The sequence below is a fragment of the Oncorhynchus kisutch genome, linkage group LG22 (assembly GCF_002021735.2).
Source record: "Oncorhynchus kisutch isolate 150728-3 linkage group LG22, Okis_V2, whole genome shotgun sequence".
Taxonomy (NCBI): domain Eukaryota; kingdom Metazoa; phylum Chordata; class Actinopteri; order Salmoniformes; family Salmonidae; genus Oncorhynchus; species Oncorhynchus kisutch.
In genome coordinates, this window is record NC_034195.2 from 50,225,811 (window position 1) to 50,246,535 (window position 20,725).

Below are 20,725 nucleotides of genomic sequence, written 5' to 3' on the forward strand. Positions count from 1 at the left end.
TGAAGAGGAGATGGAGGAGAGAGGAGGAGATGGAAAAGATGGAGGAGATTGAAGAGGAGATGGAGGAGAGAGGAGGAGATGGAAAAGATGGAGGAGATTGAAGAGGAGATGGAGGAGAGAGGAGATGGAGGAGAGAGGAGGAGATGGAAAAGATGGAGGAGATTGAAGAGGAGATGGAGGAGAGAGGAGGAGATGGAGGAGAGAGGAGGAGATGGAAAAGATGGAGGAGATTGAAGAGGGGATGGAGGAGAGAGGAGGAGATGGAAAAGATGGAGGAGATTGAAGAGGAGATGGAGGAGAGAGGAGGAGATGGAAAAGATGGAGGAGATTGAAGAGGAGATGGAGGAGAGAGGAGATGGAGGAGAGGAGATGGAAAAGATGGAGGAGATTGAAGAGGAGATGGAGGAGAGAGGAGATGGGGAAAGAGGACATGGAAGAGAGGGGAGATGAGAAGATGGAGGAGTTGGAGGAGAGATGGATGAGAAATGGAGGAGATTGAGGAGAGAGGAGATAGAGGAGATGGAGAGGAAGATATTTAGGAGAGAGGCGGATATGGAGGAGAGAGGAGGATATGGAGGAGAGAGGAGGATATGGAGGAGAAAGGAGGAGATGGAGGAGAGAGGATATGGAGGAGAGAGGATATGGAGGAGATGGATGAGAGGAGGGGATGGAGGAGAGGAGTAGATGGAGGAGAGAGGAGGAGATGGAAAAGATGGAGGAGATTGAAGAGGAGATGGAGGAGATGGAAAAGATGGAGGAGATTGAAGAGGAGATGGAGGAGAGAGGAGGAGATGGAGGAGAGAGGAGGAGATGGAAAAGATGGAGGAGATTGAAGAGGAGATGGAGGAGAGAGGAGATGAGAAGATGGAGGAGTTGGAGGAGAGATGGAGGAGATTGAGGAGAGAGGAGATAGAGGAGATGGAGAGGAAGATATTTAGGAGAGAGGAGGATATGGAGGAGAGAGGAGGATATGGAGGAGAAAGGAGGATATGGAGGAGAGGGGATATGGAGGAGAGAGGATATGGAGGAGATGGAGGAGAGGAGGAAATGGAGGAGAGAGGATATGGAGGAGATGGATGAGAGGAGGGGATGAGGAGAGGAGTAGATGGAGGAGAGAGGAGATGGAGGAGGAGATGGAGAAGAGATGGAGGAGAGGAGGAGATGGGAGAGAGAGATGGAGATGGAGGAGAGAGGCGATGGAGATTTAGGAGATGGAGGAGAGAGATGGAGGAGATGGAGATTTAGGAGATGGAGGAGAGAGATGGAGGAGATGGAGATTTAGGAGATGGAGGAGAGAGGAGATGGAGATGGAGATTTAGGAGATGGAGGAGAGAGGAGATGAAGATTTAGGAGATGGAGGAGAGAGGAGATGAAGATTTAGGAGATGGAGGAGAGAGGAGATGGAGATTTAGGAGATGGAGGAGAGAGGAGATGGAGATTTAGGAGATGGAGGAGAGAGGAGATGAAGATTTAGGAGATGGAGGAGAGAGGAGATGAAGATTTAGGAGATGGAGGAGAGAGGAGATGAAAATTTAGGAGATGGAGGAGAGAGGAGATGAAGATTTAGGAGATGGAGGAGAGAGGAGATGAAGATTTAGGAGATGGAGGAGAGAGGAGTCACAGAGGAAGCACCCTGCTGTGTGCACTGATCCCTTGTTGTCTTCTGCCCACCGTGGTCCTCAGGGTCATGGAGCGCATGGGGACGGTGTCGGTGGCCGGGTCGTGGGAAATGTAGCGCCCACAGGAGAGGACTTCCAGAGTGGCATCACGGAACTACAGGGAGTACGAATACAAGTGTTAGCAACACAGAATGCGTGGTAAAGAATTATTAATCGATTTGTACAATCTTCAATACACAAGGCAATCCACAAGACGCCACCGATTGCAAGTCTCTATGGATGAGTGTCAACTAATAAGGGCTAGATGTAATTTCGGATTGACACAGACACATGCAGCGGTAACCGTGAACGGCGTCTTCGCGAACACCTGAAAAATTGCCGATATGGATCAAATCTAGGCCTAAATAACCAAAAGGCAAAGTGTGTATTCTAATTGAATTAAAACCACAGGGAACCAACCTGTTGCAGTCCCCTTCGATAATCTACAGATTTAACTGATGTGTTCTCACTCTGGCTTTGCTCTCTGCCTCTCCTCCAGTACACACACCTGCCTGTTGCTTAGGAAGTAGATGATGGGGTTGTAGACAGGACTGGTCTTGGCGAAGTACATAGGCATGGTAGCCACCAGCGGAGGGATGTGGAGCTCTGGGTCCACCACAACCACCACGGACAGGGCTGTGTAGGGCAGCCAGCAGACAAAGAAGGCCCCGATCATGGCCAGCACTATCCTTACCGCCCGCTCGTTGTCCTGCAGACAGGGACGACCGCCCTGCAACTCCGTACTACGGTTAAGCTGGAGGAGGAGGAAGAGGGGGGAGAGGAGGAAGAAGAAGAAGATGATAACCCACGACCGACAGGATCTGTTTAAGCTTGCAGACACAGTACTCAGCGTCTAAACCCCTCTGAAAGTCTCCAGTTATAGGAACAGTCCCTGTTACAGTCCCTCTATTCCAACTGGAAGAGGCTTTTGTACACTTGGTATATGGACAGAAATGGACTTAAAAAGGTCTCTATATGTACCTGTCTCATGGAGGTGAGGACATTGGCGTAACAGTAGATGATGATTGCGACAGGCAGGAGGAAGCAGAACAGCGTGTACAGGATCAGGTAACTATAGTTACTCCAGGACCTAGAGAGACATAACACATTATAAACTATTTTATAGGACATTATAAACAAGTTATAACACATTATAAACCATGTTATAGGACAATATAAACCATGTCTTAACACATAAACTATTTTATAGGACATTATAAACAAGTTATAACAAATTATAAACCATGTTACAGGACATTATAAATAAGTCATAACACATAAACCATGTTACAGGACATTATAAACAAGTTATAACACACTATAAACCATGTTACAGAACATTATAAACAAGTTATAACACTATAAACCATGTTACAGAATATTATAAACAAGTTATAACACACTATAAACCGTGTTACAGAACATTATAAACAAGTTATAACACACTATAAACCATGTTACAGGACATTATAAAGGCTCATACATGCCTATTACAAGTTATAACACATTATACTGGCCTCTCCTCCCAGCCCAGAGAGCAGGAGGTCTGGACGCCCTCGGGTCCATAGGAGCTCCAACCCAGCAGTGGGGGCACGGCCCAGAACAAACAGAACAGCCAGACCCCCAGGAGCCCCTGAAAGCTCCGACGTACGTTCATCTTGAAGCCTGCCATGGGCTTACACACCACGATGTAGCGCTCGTACGCCAGCAGTGTTAACGTGCACATAGACACCAGACCTGAGGGAGAGGAGACCGGGGGGGGGTTCATAAAGTGTCTGAGAGTATGAGTGCTGATCTAGGACCCGATTCTGATCCTGTCCATGTAATGCTGTCCATTGTGATCTAAAAGGTAAAACTGATCTTAGATCATCAGGATATGAACCCTGGCTTCACAACCAGAAGACTACAGATCTGAATACCCCCCCCCCCCCCCCCCCAGGAACCCAATTCAACACATTGAGTTAACTTGATCAAATTAGACTTGCATTTTCAACACTTACAGGCTACAACAACAAAACATCGTTTTTTAAATTAAAAGTTTGAGTTCAGTTCACATGATTCAAAGACATCCTATATAAATACATAAATTACTTTACCGAAATAGTTGACAGCAAATCCTTGAAAGATGCAGAACTCGTCGCCAAGAAAGAATGAACCATGATAGTTGGTAATGGTGACGATCGACGAACCGCACAAGGCTATCATCAAATCGGACACAGCTAAACTGAGGATGATCACATTCATTGGGTTGAGGAGAGTACGATTCTTCACCAACACCGTTATTACCAGAGTATTGTTAAAAACAGAGAAAATTGCATTGATGAACATAAGATAGGAGAGGATGCTGTAGCCTGCCCGTGGAAAAATCGTTGGCGCCACAGTACTAGATTTGAATCCCGGAGAAGTAGAGTTCAAAGTCGGGCCGAAGCGCCAAGGTGTGCCGACGGCAGTGGTGCTGTCCATGGTGCTGAATTTAAAACGCACTCTCTCCACCATATGACCAAGAAACTACAGAAAAAAAGGTCCTTTGCTATCTGTATCCCATCTCAATCAAAGCCCAAACGTCATAGCTTGATCTTATTATGTCTGATCCTAGTTAAATAGCTTCTGTATTCAGGATGTCTGATCACATTTTGGATTATCTGTCATTGAGAACATGCTGCTCAACACCAACTTAAAAACCCATTTGGGAAATTGCTCCCTAACATGATTTGTACGATTATATTGATTAATCTGATCAGGATTTATTGAGAGTTCCGTATTTAAAAAGGTGCAAAGTGTAGGCCCAGAGACAGCCCTGGGCCTAGGATATACCCTGCCTGTGTCAAAAGTGCATTTTCTAAATTATTTTTAGCCAACTGGGTCAATTCAATAAACATTTACATTGAGAGACAAGAGGTTAGATAAAAGATATTTGCTTTCCTGACTTTTCTCTGAGGTAAGGAAAGGGTGGATAACTGAAATCTAGCCCTATATGGCATACACAGAAGTAGGCCTAAAACAGGAACAAGATTAGGTTGTTGCCATCTTTAATTCATAATCAAATCAAAAACACACTCCCAAAGAAAACAAATACAAATTACAAGATGGACATTTATGTAAACTATACAGGCTTTGGAGAGTTCTCTCAATGTGAGTTTTTCCAACAAGACCACTTTTTTTTCCACCTTTTCAACCATGAACAATCTCTCTCAAAGAAGAGATAATATATTTAGAATATACAGAGAATAGAATAGATTTAGAATATACAGAGAATAGAATAGATTTAGAATATACAGAGAATAGAATAGATTTAGAATATACAGAGAATAGAATAGATTTCTCAAACATTCTGACCGTATCATGACAAGAAACGGAAGTTATTTTCTTGTTAGTTTCCCCCACAAAACGAATACAACTAATTTCTGAACATTTCAGTGCAAAGTCAATGATTTAAACACAATTTTATATCTAGGTATAGATTGAAAGCAAGGTTGTTGTTTTTTAAAGCAGAATGTTTATGAAAACAAACAAACAAACAAAAATATAGCCAAGCAACTCAAATACAGCATAGAAATGACTGGACACAATGATAAATAGATTTGTCCATGAAATACAGCATATGTCCTCTTTTCTATAAAATAAAAATAAGAACATTCTGTTGTAAGCTGACTGTTCTATCAGTTGTACTAACCACATTGATAGACACCTTAACTAGGACTATTAATAATGATTAAGCCTTTGTGGAAAGTATGATTTTAGGGTATCTCCTTTATTACTAGGGTAAATAGAGCCTGTTCTAAAGACAGAGAGATCGACAGGGCAGTTATAGTGTGCAAAAGCTTAAGGCATTTCAGAGTGTGTCTTGAACATGTCAAATTGTCAAGATATTCAACTCATTAGTTTGTATCTCGTCTTTCTCTGTTCTTATTGGTTCAAAGGCCACCATTGGTTAAAAGTCCCTTATAACCTACTGTTCCTTTGTTTACACAAACAGGTAACTTCCGAAACCATGGAAACACGGGAGGAAATGGAGGGATATAAAGTATATTGAAAGCAGGTGCTGCTACCACACCGGTGTGGTTCCTGAGTTAATTAAGCAATTAACGTCCCATCATGCTTAGGGTCATGTACAGTTGAAGTCGGAAGTTTACATAAATTAGTTTTAATGACTCCAACCTAAGTGTTTCAACCACTCCACAAATTTCTTGTTAACAAACTATATATTTGGCAAGTAGGTTAGGAAATCTACTTTGTGCATGACACAAGTAATTTTCCCAACAATTGTTTGCAGACAGATTATTTAACTTATAATTCACTGTATGACAATTCCAGTGGGTCAGAAGTTTACATACACTAAGTTGACTGCCTTTAAACAGCTTGGAAAAGTCCAGAAAAGGATGGCATGGCTTTAGAAGCTTCTGATAGATTAATTGACATCATTTGAGTCAATTGGAGGTGTACCTGTGGATGTATTTGAAGGCCTACCTTCAAACTCAGTGCCTCTTTGCTTGACATCATGGGAAAATCAAAATAAATCAGCCAAGACCTCAGAAAAAAAATTGTAGACCTCCACAAGTCTGGTTCATCCTTAGGAGCAATTTCCAAACGCCTGAAGGTACCACATTCATCTGTACAAACAATAGTACGCAAGTATAAACACCATGGGACCACACGGCCGTCATACCGCTCAGGAAGGAGACGCGTTCTGTCCTAGAGATGAGCGTACTTTGGTGCGGAAAGTGCAAATCAATCCCAGAACAACAGCAAAGGACCTTGTGAAGATGCTGGAGGAAACAGGTAGAAAAGTATCTATATCCACATTTAAACAAGTCCTATATGGACATAACCTGAAAGGCCACTCAGCAAGGAAGAAGCCACTGTTCCAAAACCACCATAAAAAAAGCCAGACTACGGTTTGCAACTGCACATGGGGGATCGTACTTTTTGGAGAAAAGTCCTCTGGTCTGATGAAACAATAATATAACTGTTTGGCCATAATGACCATCGTTATGTTGGGAGGAAAAAGGGGGAGGCTTGCAAGCTGAAGAACACCATCCCAACCGTGAAGCAAGAGGGTGGCAGCATCATGTTGTGGGGGTGCTTTGCTGCAGGAGGGACTGGTGTACTTCACCAAATAGATGGCATCATGAGGTAGGAAAATTATGTGGATATATTGAAGCAACATCTCAAGACATCAGTCAGGAAGTTAAAGCTTGGTCGCAAATGGGTCTTCCAAATGGACAATGACCCCAAGCATACTTCCATACTTTGTGGCAAAATGGCTTAAGGACAACAAAGTCAAGGTATTGGAGTGGCCATCTTAAAACCCTGACCTCAATCCTATAGAAAATCTGTTGGCTGAACTGAAAACATTGTGTGCGAGCAAGGAGGCCTACAAGCCTGACTCAGTTACACCAGCTCTGTCAGGAGGAATGGGCCACAATTCACCCAACTGATTGTGGAAAGCTTGTGGAAGGCTACCCGAAATGTTTCACCCAAGTTAAACAATTTAAAGGCAATGCTACCAAATACTAATTGAGTATATGTAAACTTCTTACCCACAGGGAATGTGATGAAAGAAATAAAAGCTGAAAGAAATCATTCTCTACTATTATTCTGACATTTCACATTCTTAAAATAAAGTGGTGATCCTAACTGACCTAAGACAGGGCATTGTTACTAGGATTAAATGTTGAGTTTAAATGTATTTGGCTAAGGTGTATGTAAACTTCCGACTTCAACTGTATATTGTTTGGATGCAAGTTTGCAGATCTGAGTAAATTGTTATTTGTTTCCATTCTGTATGTGTGTCAAGAACATTCAAGCAAACGTATTGTGTCGTGTTTTGGTATAGCGTACTAAGCTAACCTAAGCTAACCGTAGGTCAACAGGAGATGACATCAGTAGAAAATAGAGTAAGGTCAACATGAGATGACATCAGTAGAAAATAGAGACAGTAAGTCCGAGTCAGCAGGGTCCCGTACGCCATCTTCTACCCTTTTCACCCTACTCAGCTGGCATGTCTACATATGTTTCAGTATGTTTCAGGTCAGCATGATAGAGTGAAACAGGTATTTGAGAGCTCTGTGTCCAGAGCAGGTCAAGACAGAGTGTCACAATGAACCCCCTCCCCTCTCTACTCAGATCAGGTCTTGGACGGAGTGTCGCAGTGAAACCCTTCCCCTCTCTATTCAGATTAGGTCAAGACAGAGTGTCACAATGAACCCCTTCCCCCTCCCCTCTCTACTTAGATCAGGTCTTGGACGGAGTGTCACAGTGAAACCCTTCCCCTTTCTATTCAGATTAGGTCTTGGACGAAGTTTCGCAGTGAAAACCTTCCCCTCTCTATTCAGATTAGGTCAAGACAGAGTGTCACAATGAACCCCTTCCCCCTCCCCTCTCTACTTAGATCAGGTCTTGGACGGAGTGTCGCAGTGAAACCTGTCACCCTAGCCTCTCTAGTCTGAGTCAAGCCCGGACGGGGTGTCACACTGAACCCCCCCCCCATTCCCTGTTCTACTCTTCAGTTGTGGTTCTGTGGGGGTATGAAGGGCATCTTCAGGGCCCCGGCGCTGGTCTGCTCGGGCCAGAAGGGTGACTCGTGTTGCAGGGGCGTACGACGGGGGAAGAAGGTGTGATGGAAGTCATAGTTGAGCAGACAGCTGAGGGACGCCATGTAGATGTCAGCGAAACGAGACAGGCGGCGGGAGAAGTAGGTGGGGTTGTGGTAGGTCCGGAAGAGACTCCCAAACTGGCCATTGAAGATGTCCTTTGTCTGCGATCTGTTGTTTGACGAAAGATGTACAATATTGTTAGTGCTTGTTTTGCATGTTAAGAAAAATATCTGTAAAAAAAGAGAGAAAGTAAGTTAAAAACACGAATTATCCTCTCAAACATTTAGTGGGTACAGCCACCTATAGGGAACTATGGGCAAGACTTTATTTGAAGGGAAGCTACATAAAAGGAGCTAACAATATAGCATATAACTAACAATATAGCATATAACTAACAATAACAATATAGCATATAGCTAACAATATAGCATATAGCTAACAATATAGCATATAGCTAACAATATAGCATATAACTAACAATAACAATATAGCATATAGCTAACAATATAGCATATAGCTAACAATATAGCATATAGCTAACAATATAGCATATAACTAACAATATAGCATATAACTAACAATATAGCATATAACTAACAATATAGCATATAACTAACAATATAGCATATAACTAACAATAACAATATAGCATATAGCTAACAATATAGCATATAGCTAACAATATAGCATATACAGTGCCTTGCGAAAGTATTCGGCCCCCTTGAACCTTGCCACCTTTTGCCACATTTCAGGCTTCAAACATAAGGATATAAAACTGTATTTTTTTGTGAAGAATCAACAACAAGTGGGACACAATCATTAAGTGGAACGACATTCATTGGATATTTCAAACTTTTTTAACAAATCAAAAAATGAAAAGTTGGGCGTGCAAAATTATTCAGCCCCCTTAAGTTAATACTTTGTAGCGCCACCTTTTGCTGCGATTACAGCTGTAAGTCGCTTGGGGTATGTCTCTATCAGTTTTGCACATCGAGAGACTGAAATGTTTTCCCATTCCTCTTTGCAAAACAGCTCGAGCTCAGTGAGGTTGGATGGAGAGCATTTGTGAACAGCAGTTTTCAGTTCTTTCCACAGATTCTCGATTGGATTCAGGTCTGGACTTTGACTTGGCCATTCTAACACCTGGATATGTTTATTTTTGAACCATTCCATTGTAGATTTTGCTTTATGTTTTGGATCATTGTCTTGTTGAAGACAAATCTCCGTCCTAGTCTCAGGTCTTTTGCAGACTCCATCAGGTTTTCTTCCAGAATGGTCCTGTATTTGGCTCCATCCATCTTCCCATCAATTTTAACCATCTTCCCTGTCCCTGCTGAAGAAAAGCAGGCCCAAACCATGATGCTGCCACCACCATGTTTGCCAGTGGGGATGGTGTGTTCAGGGTGATGCGCTGTGTTGCTTTTACGCCAAACATAACACTTTGCATTGTTGCCAAAAAGTTCAATTTTGGTTTCATCTGACCAGAGCACCTTCTTCCACATGTTTGGTGTGTCTCCCAGGTGGCTTGTGGCAAACTTTAAACGACACTTTTTATGGATATCTTTAAGAAATGGCTTTCTTCTTGCCACTCTTCCATAAAGGCCAGATTTGTGCAATATACAACTGATTGTTGTCCTATCGACATAGTCTCCCACCTCAGCTGTAGATCTCTGCAGTTCATCCAGAGTGATCATGGGCCTCTTGGCTGCATCTCTGATCAGTCTTCTCCTTGTATGAGCTGAAAGTTTAGAGGGACGGCCAGGTCTTGGTAGATTTGCAGTGGTCTGATACTCCTTCCATTTCAATATTATCGCTTGCACAGTGCTCCTTGGGATGTTTAAAGCTTGGGAAATCTTTTTGTATCCAAATCCGGCTTTAAACTTCTTCACAACAGTATCTCGGACCTGCCTGGTGTGTTCCTTGTTCTTCATGATGCTCTCTGCGCTTTTAACGGACCTCTGAGACTATCACAGTGCAGGTGCATTTATACGGAGACTTGATTACACACAGGTGGATTGTATTTATCATCATTAGTCATTTAGGTCAACATTGGATCATTCAGAGATCCTCACTGAACTTCTGGAGAGAGTTTGCTGCACTGAAAGTAAAGGGGCTGAATAATTTTGCACGCCCAATTTTTCAGTTTTTGATTTGTTAAAAAAGTTTGAAATATCCAATAAATGTCGTTCCACTTCATAATTGTGTCCCACTTGTTGTTGATTCTTCACAAAAAAATACAGTTTTATATCTTTATGTTTGAAGCCTGAAATGTGGCAAAAGGTTGCAAAGTTCAAGGGGGCCGAATACTTTCGCAAGGCACTGTAACTAACAATAACAATATAGCATATAGCTAACAATATAGCATATAGCTAACAATATAGCATATAACTAACAATATAGCATATAACTAACAATATAGCATATAACTAACAATATAGCATATAACTAACAATATAGCATATAACTAACAATATAGCATATAACTAACAATATAGCATATGACTAACAATATAGCATATAACTAACAATATAGCATATAACTAACAATATAGCATATAACTAACAATATAGCATATAACTAATAATATAGCATATAACTAATAATATAGCATATAACTAATAATATAGCATATAACAACTAATAATATAGCATATAACAACTAACAATATAGCATATAACAACTAACAATATAGCATATAACAACATAGCATATAACAACTAACAATATAGCATATAACAACTAACAATATAGCATATAACAACATAGCATATAACAACTAACAATATAGCATATAACAACTAACAATATAGCATATAACAACTAACAATATAGCATATAACAACTAACAATATAGCATATAACAACGTAGCATATAACAACTAACAACATAGCATATAACAACATAGCATATAACAACTAACAACATAGCATATAACAATATAGCATATAACAACTAACAATATAGCATATAACAACTAACAATATAGCATATAACTAACAATATAGCATATAACAACATAGCATATAACAACTAACAATATAGCATATAACAACATAGCACAAGCAACTAACAATATAGCATATAACAACATAGCACAAACAACTAACAATATAGCATATAACAACATAGCACATAACAACTAACAATATAGCATATAACTAACAATATAGCATATAACTAACGCTATAGCATATAACTAACAATATAGCATATAACTAATAATATAGCATATAACTAACAATATAGCATATAACTAATAATATAGCATATAACTAATAATATAGCATATAACAACTAATAATATAGCATATAACAACTAACAATATAGCATATAACAACATAGCATATAACAACTACCAACATAGCATATAACAACTAACAACATAGCATATAACAACTAACAATATAGCATATAACAATATAGCATATAACAACTAACAATATAGCATATAACAATATAGCATATAACAATATAGCATATAACAACTAACAATATAGCATATAACAACATAGCATATAACAACTAACAATATAGCATATAACAATATAGCATATAACAACTAACAATATAGCATATAACAATATAGCATATAACAACTAACAATATAGCATATAACAATATAGCATATAACAACTACATATAGCAATAACAATATAGCATATAACAATATAGCATATAACAACTAACAATATAGCATATAACATATAGCACATAACATATAGCATTAACAGACTAACAATATAGCATATAACAACTAACAATATAGCATATAACAATTATAGCATATAACATATAGCATATAAACAACTAACAATATAGCCCATATAACAATATAGCATATAACAATATAGCATATAACGACTAACAATATAGCAATATAACAATAACAATATAGCATATAACAATATAGCATATTAACAACTAACAATATAGCATATAACAACTAACAACATAAGCATATAACAACTAACAACATAGCATATAACAACTACAATATAGCATATAACAACTAACAACAGAGCATATAACAACTAACAACATAGCATATAACAACTAACAATATAGCATATAACAACATAGCAACAACTAACAATATAGCATATAACAATATAGCATATAACAACTAACAATATAGCATATAACAATATAGCATATAACAACTAACAATATAGCATATAACAACTAACAATATAGCATATAACAATATAGCATATAACAATATAGCATATAACAACTAACAATATAGCATATAACAATATAGCATATAACAACTAACAATTATAGCATATAACAATATAGCATATAACAACTAACAATATAGCATATAACAATATAGCATATAACAATATAGCATATAACAACTAACAATATAGCATATAACAACTAACAATATAGCATATAACAATATAGCATATAACAACTAACAATATAGCATATAACAATATAGCATATAACAACTAACAATATAGCATATAACAATATAGCATATAACAACATAGCATATAACAAGTAACAATATAGCATATAACAATATAGCATATAACAACTAACAATATAGCATATAACAACTAACAACATAGCATATAACAACTAACAATATAGCATATAACAACATAGCATATAACAACTAACAATATAGCATATAACAACTAACAATATAGCATATAACAACATAGCATATAACAACTAACAATATAGCATATAACAACTAACATAGCATATAACAACTAACAACATAGCATATAACAACTAACATTATAGCATATAACAATATAGCATATAACAATATAGCATATAACAATATAGCATATAACAATATAGCATATAACTACTAACAATATAGCATATAACAACTAACAATATAGCATATAACAATATAGCATATAACAATATAGCATATAACAACTAACAATATAGCATATAACAACTAACAATATAGCATATAACAACATAGCATATAACAACTAACAACATAGCATATAACAACATAGCATATAACAACTAACAATATAGCATATAACAACTAATAATATAGCATAACAACTAATAATATAGCATATAACAACATAGCATATAACAACTAACAACATAGCATATAACAACTAATAATATAGCATATAACAACTAACAACATAGCATATAACAACTAACAACATAGCATATAACAACTAATAATATAGCATATAACAACGTAGCATATAACAACTAACAATATAGCATATAACAACTAACAATATAGCATATAACAACATAGCATATAACAACTAACAATATAGCATATAACAACTAACAACATAGCATATAACAACTAACAACATAGCATATAACAACTAACAATATAGCATATAACAACTAACAATATAGCATTTAACAACTAACAATATAGCATATAACAACATAGCATATAACAACTAACAATATAGCATATAACAACTAACAACATAGCATATAACAAATAACAACATAGCATATAACAACTAACAATATAGCATATAACAACTAACAATATAGCATTTAACAACTAACAATATAGCATTTAACAACTAACAATATAGCATATAACAACTAATAATATAGCATATAACAACTAATAATATAGCATATAACAACTAACAATATAGCATATAACAACATAGCATATAACAACAAACAACATAGCATATAACAACATAGCATATAACAACATAGCATATAACAACTAACAATATAGCATATAACAACATAGCATATAACAACTAACAATATAGCATATAACAACATAGCATATAACAACTAAAAATATAGCATATAACAACTAACAACGTAGCATAAAACAACTAACAACATATCATAAAACAACTAACAACATAGCATATAACAACTAACAATATAGCATATAACAACCAATAATATAGCATATAACAACTAATAATATAGCATATAACAACTAATAACATAGCATATAACAAGTAACAATATAGCATATAACAATATAGCATATAACAACTAACAATATAGCATATAACAACTAACAACATAGCATATAACAATATAGCATATAACAACTAACAATATAGCATATAACAATATAGCATATAACAACATAGCATATAACAAGTAACAATATAGCATATAACAATATAGCATATAACAACTAACAATATAGCATATAACAATATAGCATATAACAATATAGCATATAACAACTAACAATATAGCATATAACAACTAACAATATAGCATATAACAATATAGCATATAACAACTAACAATATAGCATATAACAATATAGCATATAACAACTAACAATATAGCATATAACAATATAGCATATAACAACATAGCATATAACAAGTAACAATATAGCATATAACAATATAGCATATAACAACTAACAATATAGCATATAACAACTAACAACATAGCATATAACAACTAACAATATAGCATATAACAACATAGCATATAACAACTAACAATATAGCATATAACAACTAACAATATAGCATATAACAACATAGCATATAACAACTAACAATATAGCATATAACAACTAACAACATAGCATATAACAACTAACAATATAGCATATAACAATATAGCATATAACAACTAACATTATAGCATATAACAATATAGCATATAACAATATAGCATATAACAATATAGCATATAACAACTAACAATATAGCATATAACTACTAACAATATAGCATATAACAACTAACAATATAGCATATAACAACATAGCATATAACAACTAACAATATAGCATATAACAACTAACAATATAGCATATAACAACTAACAATATAGCATATAACAATATAGCATATAACAACTAACAATATAGCATATAACAATATAGCATATAACAATATAGCATATAACAACTAACAATATAGCATATAACAATATAGCATATAACAATATAGCATATAACAACTAACAATATAGCATATAACAACTAACAATATAGCATATAACAACATAGCATATAACAACTAACAACATAGCATATAACAACATAGCATATAACAACTAACAATATAGCATATAACAACTAATAATATAGCATAACAACTAATAATATAGCATATAACAACATAGCATATAACAACTAACAACATAGCATATAACAACGTAGCATATAACAACTAACAATATAGCATATAACAACATAGCATATAACAACTAACAATATAGCATATAACAACTAACAACATAGCATATAACAACTAACAACATAGCATATAACAACTAACAATATAGCATATAACAACTAACAATATAGCATTTAACAACTAACAATATAGCATATAACAACATAGCATATAACAACTAACAATATAGCATATAACAACTAACAACATAGCATATAACAAATAACAACATAGCATATAACAACTAACAATATAGCATATAACAACTAACAATATAGCATTTAACAACTAACAATATAGCATTTAACAACTAACAATATAGCATATAACAACTAATAATATAGCATATAACAACTAATAATATAGCATATAACAACTAACAATATAGCATATAACAACTAACAATATAGCATATAACAACATAGCATATAACAACAAAAAATATAGCATATAACAATATAGCATATAACAACTAACAACGTAGCATAAAACAACTAACAACATATCATAAAACAACTAACAACATAGCATATAACAACTAACAATATAGCATATAACAACCAATAATATAGCATATAACAACTAATAATATAGCATATAACAACTAATAATATAGCATATAACAACTAATAATATAGCATATAACAACTAATAATATAGCATATATCAACTAATAATATAGCATATAACAACTAACAATATAGCATATAACAACTAACAATATAGCATATAACAATATAGCATATAACAACTAACAATATAGCATATAACAACTAACAACATAGCATATAACATAGCATATAACAACTAACAATATAGCATATAACAATATAGCATATAACAACTAACAATATAGCATATAACTAACAACATAGCATATAACAACTAATAATATAGCATATAACAACGTAGCATATAACAACTAATAATATAGCATATAACAACTAATAATATATCATATAACAACTAATAATATAGCATATAACTAACAACATAGCATATAACAACTAATAATATAGCATATAACAACGTAGCATATAACAACTAATAATATAGCATATAACAACTAATAATATAGCATATAACAACTAACAATATAGCATATAACAACTAATAATATAGCATATAACAACTAACAATATAGCATATAACAACATAGCATATAACAACTAATAATATAGCATATAACAACTAACAATATAGCATATAACAACTAACAATATAGCATATAACAACTAACAATATAGCATATAACAACTAACAATATAGCATATAACAACTAACAATATAGCATATAACTACATAGCATATAACAACGTAGCATATAACAACTAATAATATAGCATATAACAACTAATAATATAGCATATAACAACTAATAATATAGCATATAACAACTAACAATATAGCATATAACAACTAATAATATATATATACATAAGCTCTTCCCCCAATGGTACCTCATGGCTTCTCTCTCTTTGATCCACTCCTGGACGACAGCTTGAGAAGCTGGATCTCTGTGGACCTGGAAGGGAGGGAGGAGAGAATGTATGCTGTACATACTGAGACTACATGTCTGTGGACCTGGAAGGGAGGGAGGAGAGAATGTATGCTGTACATACTGAGACTACATGTCTGTGGACCTGGAAGGGAGGGAGGAGAGAATGTATGCTGTACATACTGAGACTACATGTCTGTGGACCTGGAAGGGAGGGAGGAGAGAATGTATGCTGTACATACTGAGACTACATGTCTGTGGACCTGGAAGGGAGGGAGGAGAGAATGTATGCTGTACATACTGAGACTACATGTCTGTGGACCTGGAAGGGAGGGAGGAGAGAATGTATGCTGTACATACTGAGACTACATGTCTGTGGACCTGGAAGGGAGGGAGGAGAGAATGTATGCTGTACATACTGAGACTACATGTCTGTGGACCTGGAAGGGAGGGAGGAGAGAATGTATGCTGTACATACTGAGACTACATGTCTGTGGACCTGGAAGGGAGGGAGGAGAGAATGTATGCTGTACATCCTGAGACTACATGTCTGTGGACCTGGAAGGGAGGGAGGAGAGAATGTATGCTGTACATACTGAGACTACATGTCTGTGGACCTGGAAGGGAGGGAGGAGAGAATGTATGCTGTACATACTGAGACTACATGTCTGTGGACCTGGAAGGGAGGGAGGAGAGAATGTATGCTGTACATACTGAGACTACATGTCTGTGGACCTGGAAGGGAGGGAGGAGAGAATGTATGCTGTACATACTGAGACTACATGTCTGTGGTGCTGGGAAGGAGAGAGGAGAGAATGTATGCTGTACATACTGAGACTACATGTCTGTGGTGCTGGGAAGGAGAGAGGAGAGAATGTATGCTGTACATATTGAGACTACATGTCTGTGGACCTGGGAAGGAGGGAGCAAAGTAGATGCTCTTTAGATTCATAGCTGCAGACAGAGCAGGCAGGCAGGCAGGCAGGCAGGCAGGCAGGCAGGCAGGCAGGCAGGCAGACAGCCAGACAGACAGATACACCTCCTCCCACCCCAACCTACCTGCATGTGTTCTATCAGCCCAGTCAGACCCTGTAACCAGGTCATCAGGTGAACACATTCCTCAGTGTTCATGATCTTGATCTCTTTCCTCAGCTCAGGGATGATGGCGCCAGTCCTCCAGCCGTGCTTCAGGGTCAGGTCCTACACACCCACATATAACACATGGATTTATAAAAACCTTTTTCTCAAACCTGAGGAGTCGATAAACCACAGAACAACTCAAATACCTCTGTTTCGGTAACAGGCCAGCCAATCATGGGCTGACCTTTCGTTTTTTTTCTTTTCTAAAACGCTACTTAACTCAAACCTATATATTAATATCTGACCGTGTCGTTTCTATGATGGTGTGAACATTTTCTATGATCATTTTAAATATTAACCTATGCAGTGTAAAAGCAATGGTTAGACTTACTGCCAGGTCACTGTAGATGTGATCTCCAAAGTACAACACCTTGGACCCCCTCCAGCCAGTCAGTCTCAGGAACTCATAGAGGTTTCCCTGGAGAACAAAGAAAACAGTCAGTTATTCCCAAGTCTGTATGACAGAGCTACATCTCTAGAACAGTAGTTGTCAACCTTTTTTTGGTTACTTTACCACCGAATACATTGTGCTCCGTCCTGTACTTGGACCCCTGAAGTACCCCATCTTGTGCATTCTACTAGTAAGCCTATAGTCTCATGTGTCTTCTCAAGAACCACCTTGTGAATAGACCAAGTACACCAGGGGTCCTAGTACATCAGGGGTCCTAGTACATCAGGGGTCCTAGTACATCAGGGGTCCTAGTACATCTGGGGTCCAAGTACATCAGGGGTCCTAGTACATCTGGGGTCCTAGTACATCTGGGGTCCTAGTACATCAGGGGTCCTAGTACATCAGGGGTCCTAGTGCATCAGGGGTCCTAGTACATCAGGGGTCCTAGTACATCTGGGGTCCTAGTGCATCTGGGGTCCTAGTGCATCAGGGATCCTAGTGCATCAGGGGTCCTAGTGCATCAAGGGTCCTAGTGCATCAAGGGTCCTAGTGCATCAGGGGTCCTAGTACATCTGGGGTCCTAGTACATCAGGGGTCCTAGTACATCTGGGGTCCTAGTACATCTGGGGTCCTACTACATCAGGGGTCCTAGTACATCAGGGGTCCTAGTGCATCAGGGGTCCTAGTACATCAGGGGTCCTAGTACATCTGGGGTCCTAGTGCATCTGGGGTCCTAGTGCATCAGGGATCCTAGTGCATCAGGGGTCCTAGTGCATCAAGGGTCCTAGTGCATCAAGGGTCCTAGTGCATCAGGCGTCCTAGTGCATCAGGGGTCCTAGTGCATCAGGGTCCTAGTGCATCAGGGGTCCTAGTGCATCAGGGGTTCAAATACCACAGGGGTCCTAGTGCATCAGGGGTCCTAGTGCATCAGGGGTTCAAATACCACAGGGGTCCTAGTGCATCAGGGTCCTAGTGCATCAGGGGTCCTAGTACCACAGGGGTCCTAGTAGACAGACTGCTCTAGAACCGTTGTCCATATACCTGTTTGTAGATCTTCCCCTTCTCCAGCTTGTGAATCCTGTCCCAATGCAGCACTCCTTTATCTGTCACTCGCCTGAAGGGCCTAGGAAGGACAGGGGAAGACAAACGTCAGAACACACAGTGGAGGTCAACTGGACATGACAAACGTCAGAACACACAGTGGAGGTCAACTGGACATGACAAACATCAGAACACACAGTGGAGGTCAACTGGACATGACAAACGTCAGAACACACAGTGGAGGTCAACTGGACATGACAAACGTCAGAACACACAGTGGAGGTCAACTGAACATGACAAACGTCAGAACACACAGTGGAGGTCAACTGAACATGACAAACGTCAGAACACACAGTGGAGGTCAACTGGACATGACAAACAAAGGATGGGTAGTGTAGTGGTAAAACCTCCACCACATTGAACAGGGACAAAGGGAAGGTCTAGGGAGTGTAGTGGTAAAACCTCCACCACATTAAACAGGGACAAAGGGAAGGTCTAGGGAGTGAATATGAGACCCTTACTTTCTCCTGTCGTTGAAGAAACCAGGTTTGTCGGCCTGTACGATGACAATGTCAAACAGATCTCTCCAGTCTTTCCCAACGATGTAGTTCATTCCCCGATCCCTGGGAATAGTCCAGGTCATTTATCACACTGTTATCAAGAGCGACTTACAAATCAGTCACACAACAGAGACAAAGTAGCACGCACAGCACACTCTGCCGTAGAGCGGCCTGTATCCACAATATCTGCTAACTCATCATGTGGGTACTTTCAACAGTTTTCTATTTTTTAATCAAAGTAATTCTTCATGCTGCTATCATTGTCAGGATTGATGAATAAAGCTAGTATAACAATGTAACCATCACAGGGCTGTGAAAACCCTCTCTAGCAGCATATTATACCTTCATATATTAACAATATAGTTTAGAATTGTATAAACTTTTGTGGTGAACTGTCAGCACAGAGATAGTGTATGTTAGAGACACTCACACACAGAGATACTGTATGTTAGAGACACACACACACACACACACACACACACACACACACACACACACACACACACACACACACACACACTGTATGTTAGAAACACTCACACACAGAGATACTGTATGTTAGAGACACACACACACACACACACACACACACACACACACACACACACACACACAGAGATACTGTATGTTAGAAACACTCACACACAGAGATACTGTATGTTAGAGACACACACACAGATACTGTATGTTAGAGA

The 20,725-nt window shown here is 37.6% G+C and overlaps 2 protein-coding genes across 2 annotated transcripts in view; both read right to left on the reverse strand.

Moving 5' to 3' along the window:
• Positions 1-1,550: 1,550 nt before the first annotated feature.
• Positions 1,551-5,930, reverse strand: parietopsin. Its single transcript, XM_020455963.2, has 5 exons — positions 3,755-5,930; positions 3,176-3,395; positions 2,640-2,748; positions 2,167-2,412; positions 1,551-1,773 (listed from the first exon to the last, which is right to left on the reverse strand). Exons 1-5 carry the CDS (start codon positions 4,152-4,154, stop codon positions 1,618-1,620), a joined length of 1,131 nt encoding a protein of 376 aa, XP_020311552.2. The 5' UTR covers positions 4,155-5,930; the 3' UTR covers positions 1,551-1,617.
• A 1,360-nt stretch (positions 5,931-7,290) lies between these two features.
• Positions 7,291-20,725, reverse strand: part of LOC109867210 (5'-nucleotidase domain-containing protein 3-like) — a 40,577-nt gene continuing 27,142 nt past the window's right edge. Inside the window, exons 8-13 of the mRNA XM_031801828.1 lie at positions 19,992-20,093; positions 19,471-19,552; positions 18,370-18,456; positions 17,958-18,098; positions 16,861-16,925; positions 7,291-8,422 (exon numbers count right to left, since the gene is read on the reverse strand). Of these exons, the coding sequence (XP_031657688.1) occupies positions 8,164-8,422; positions 16,861-16,925; positions 17,958-18,098; positions 18,370-18,456; positions 19,471-19,552; positions 19,992-20,093 (736 nt within the window). The 3' untranslated portion in view covers positions 7,291-8,163. The remainder of the gene's footprint in view (positions 8,423-16,860; positions 16,926-17,957; positions 18,099-18,369; positions 18,457-19,470; positions 19,553-19,991; positions 20,094-20,725) is intronic.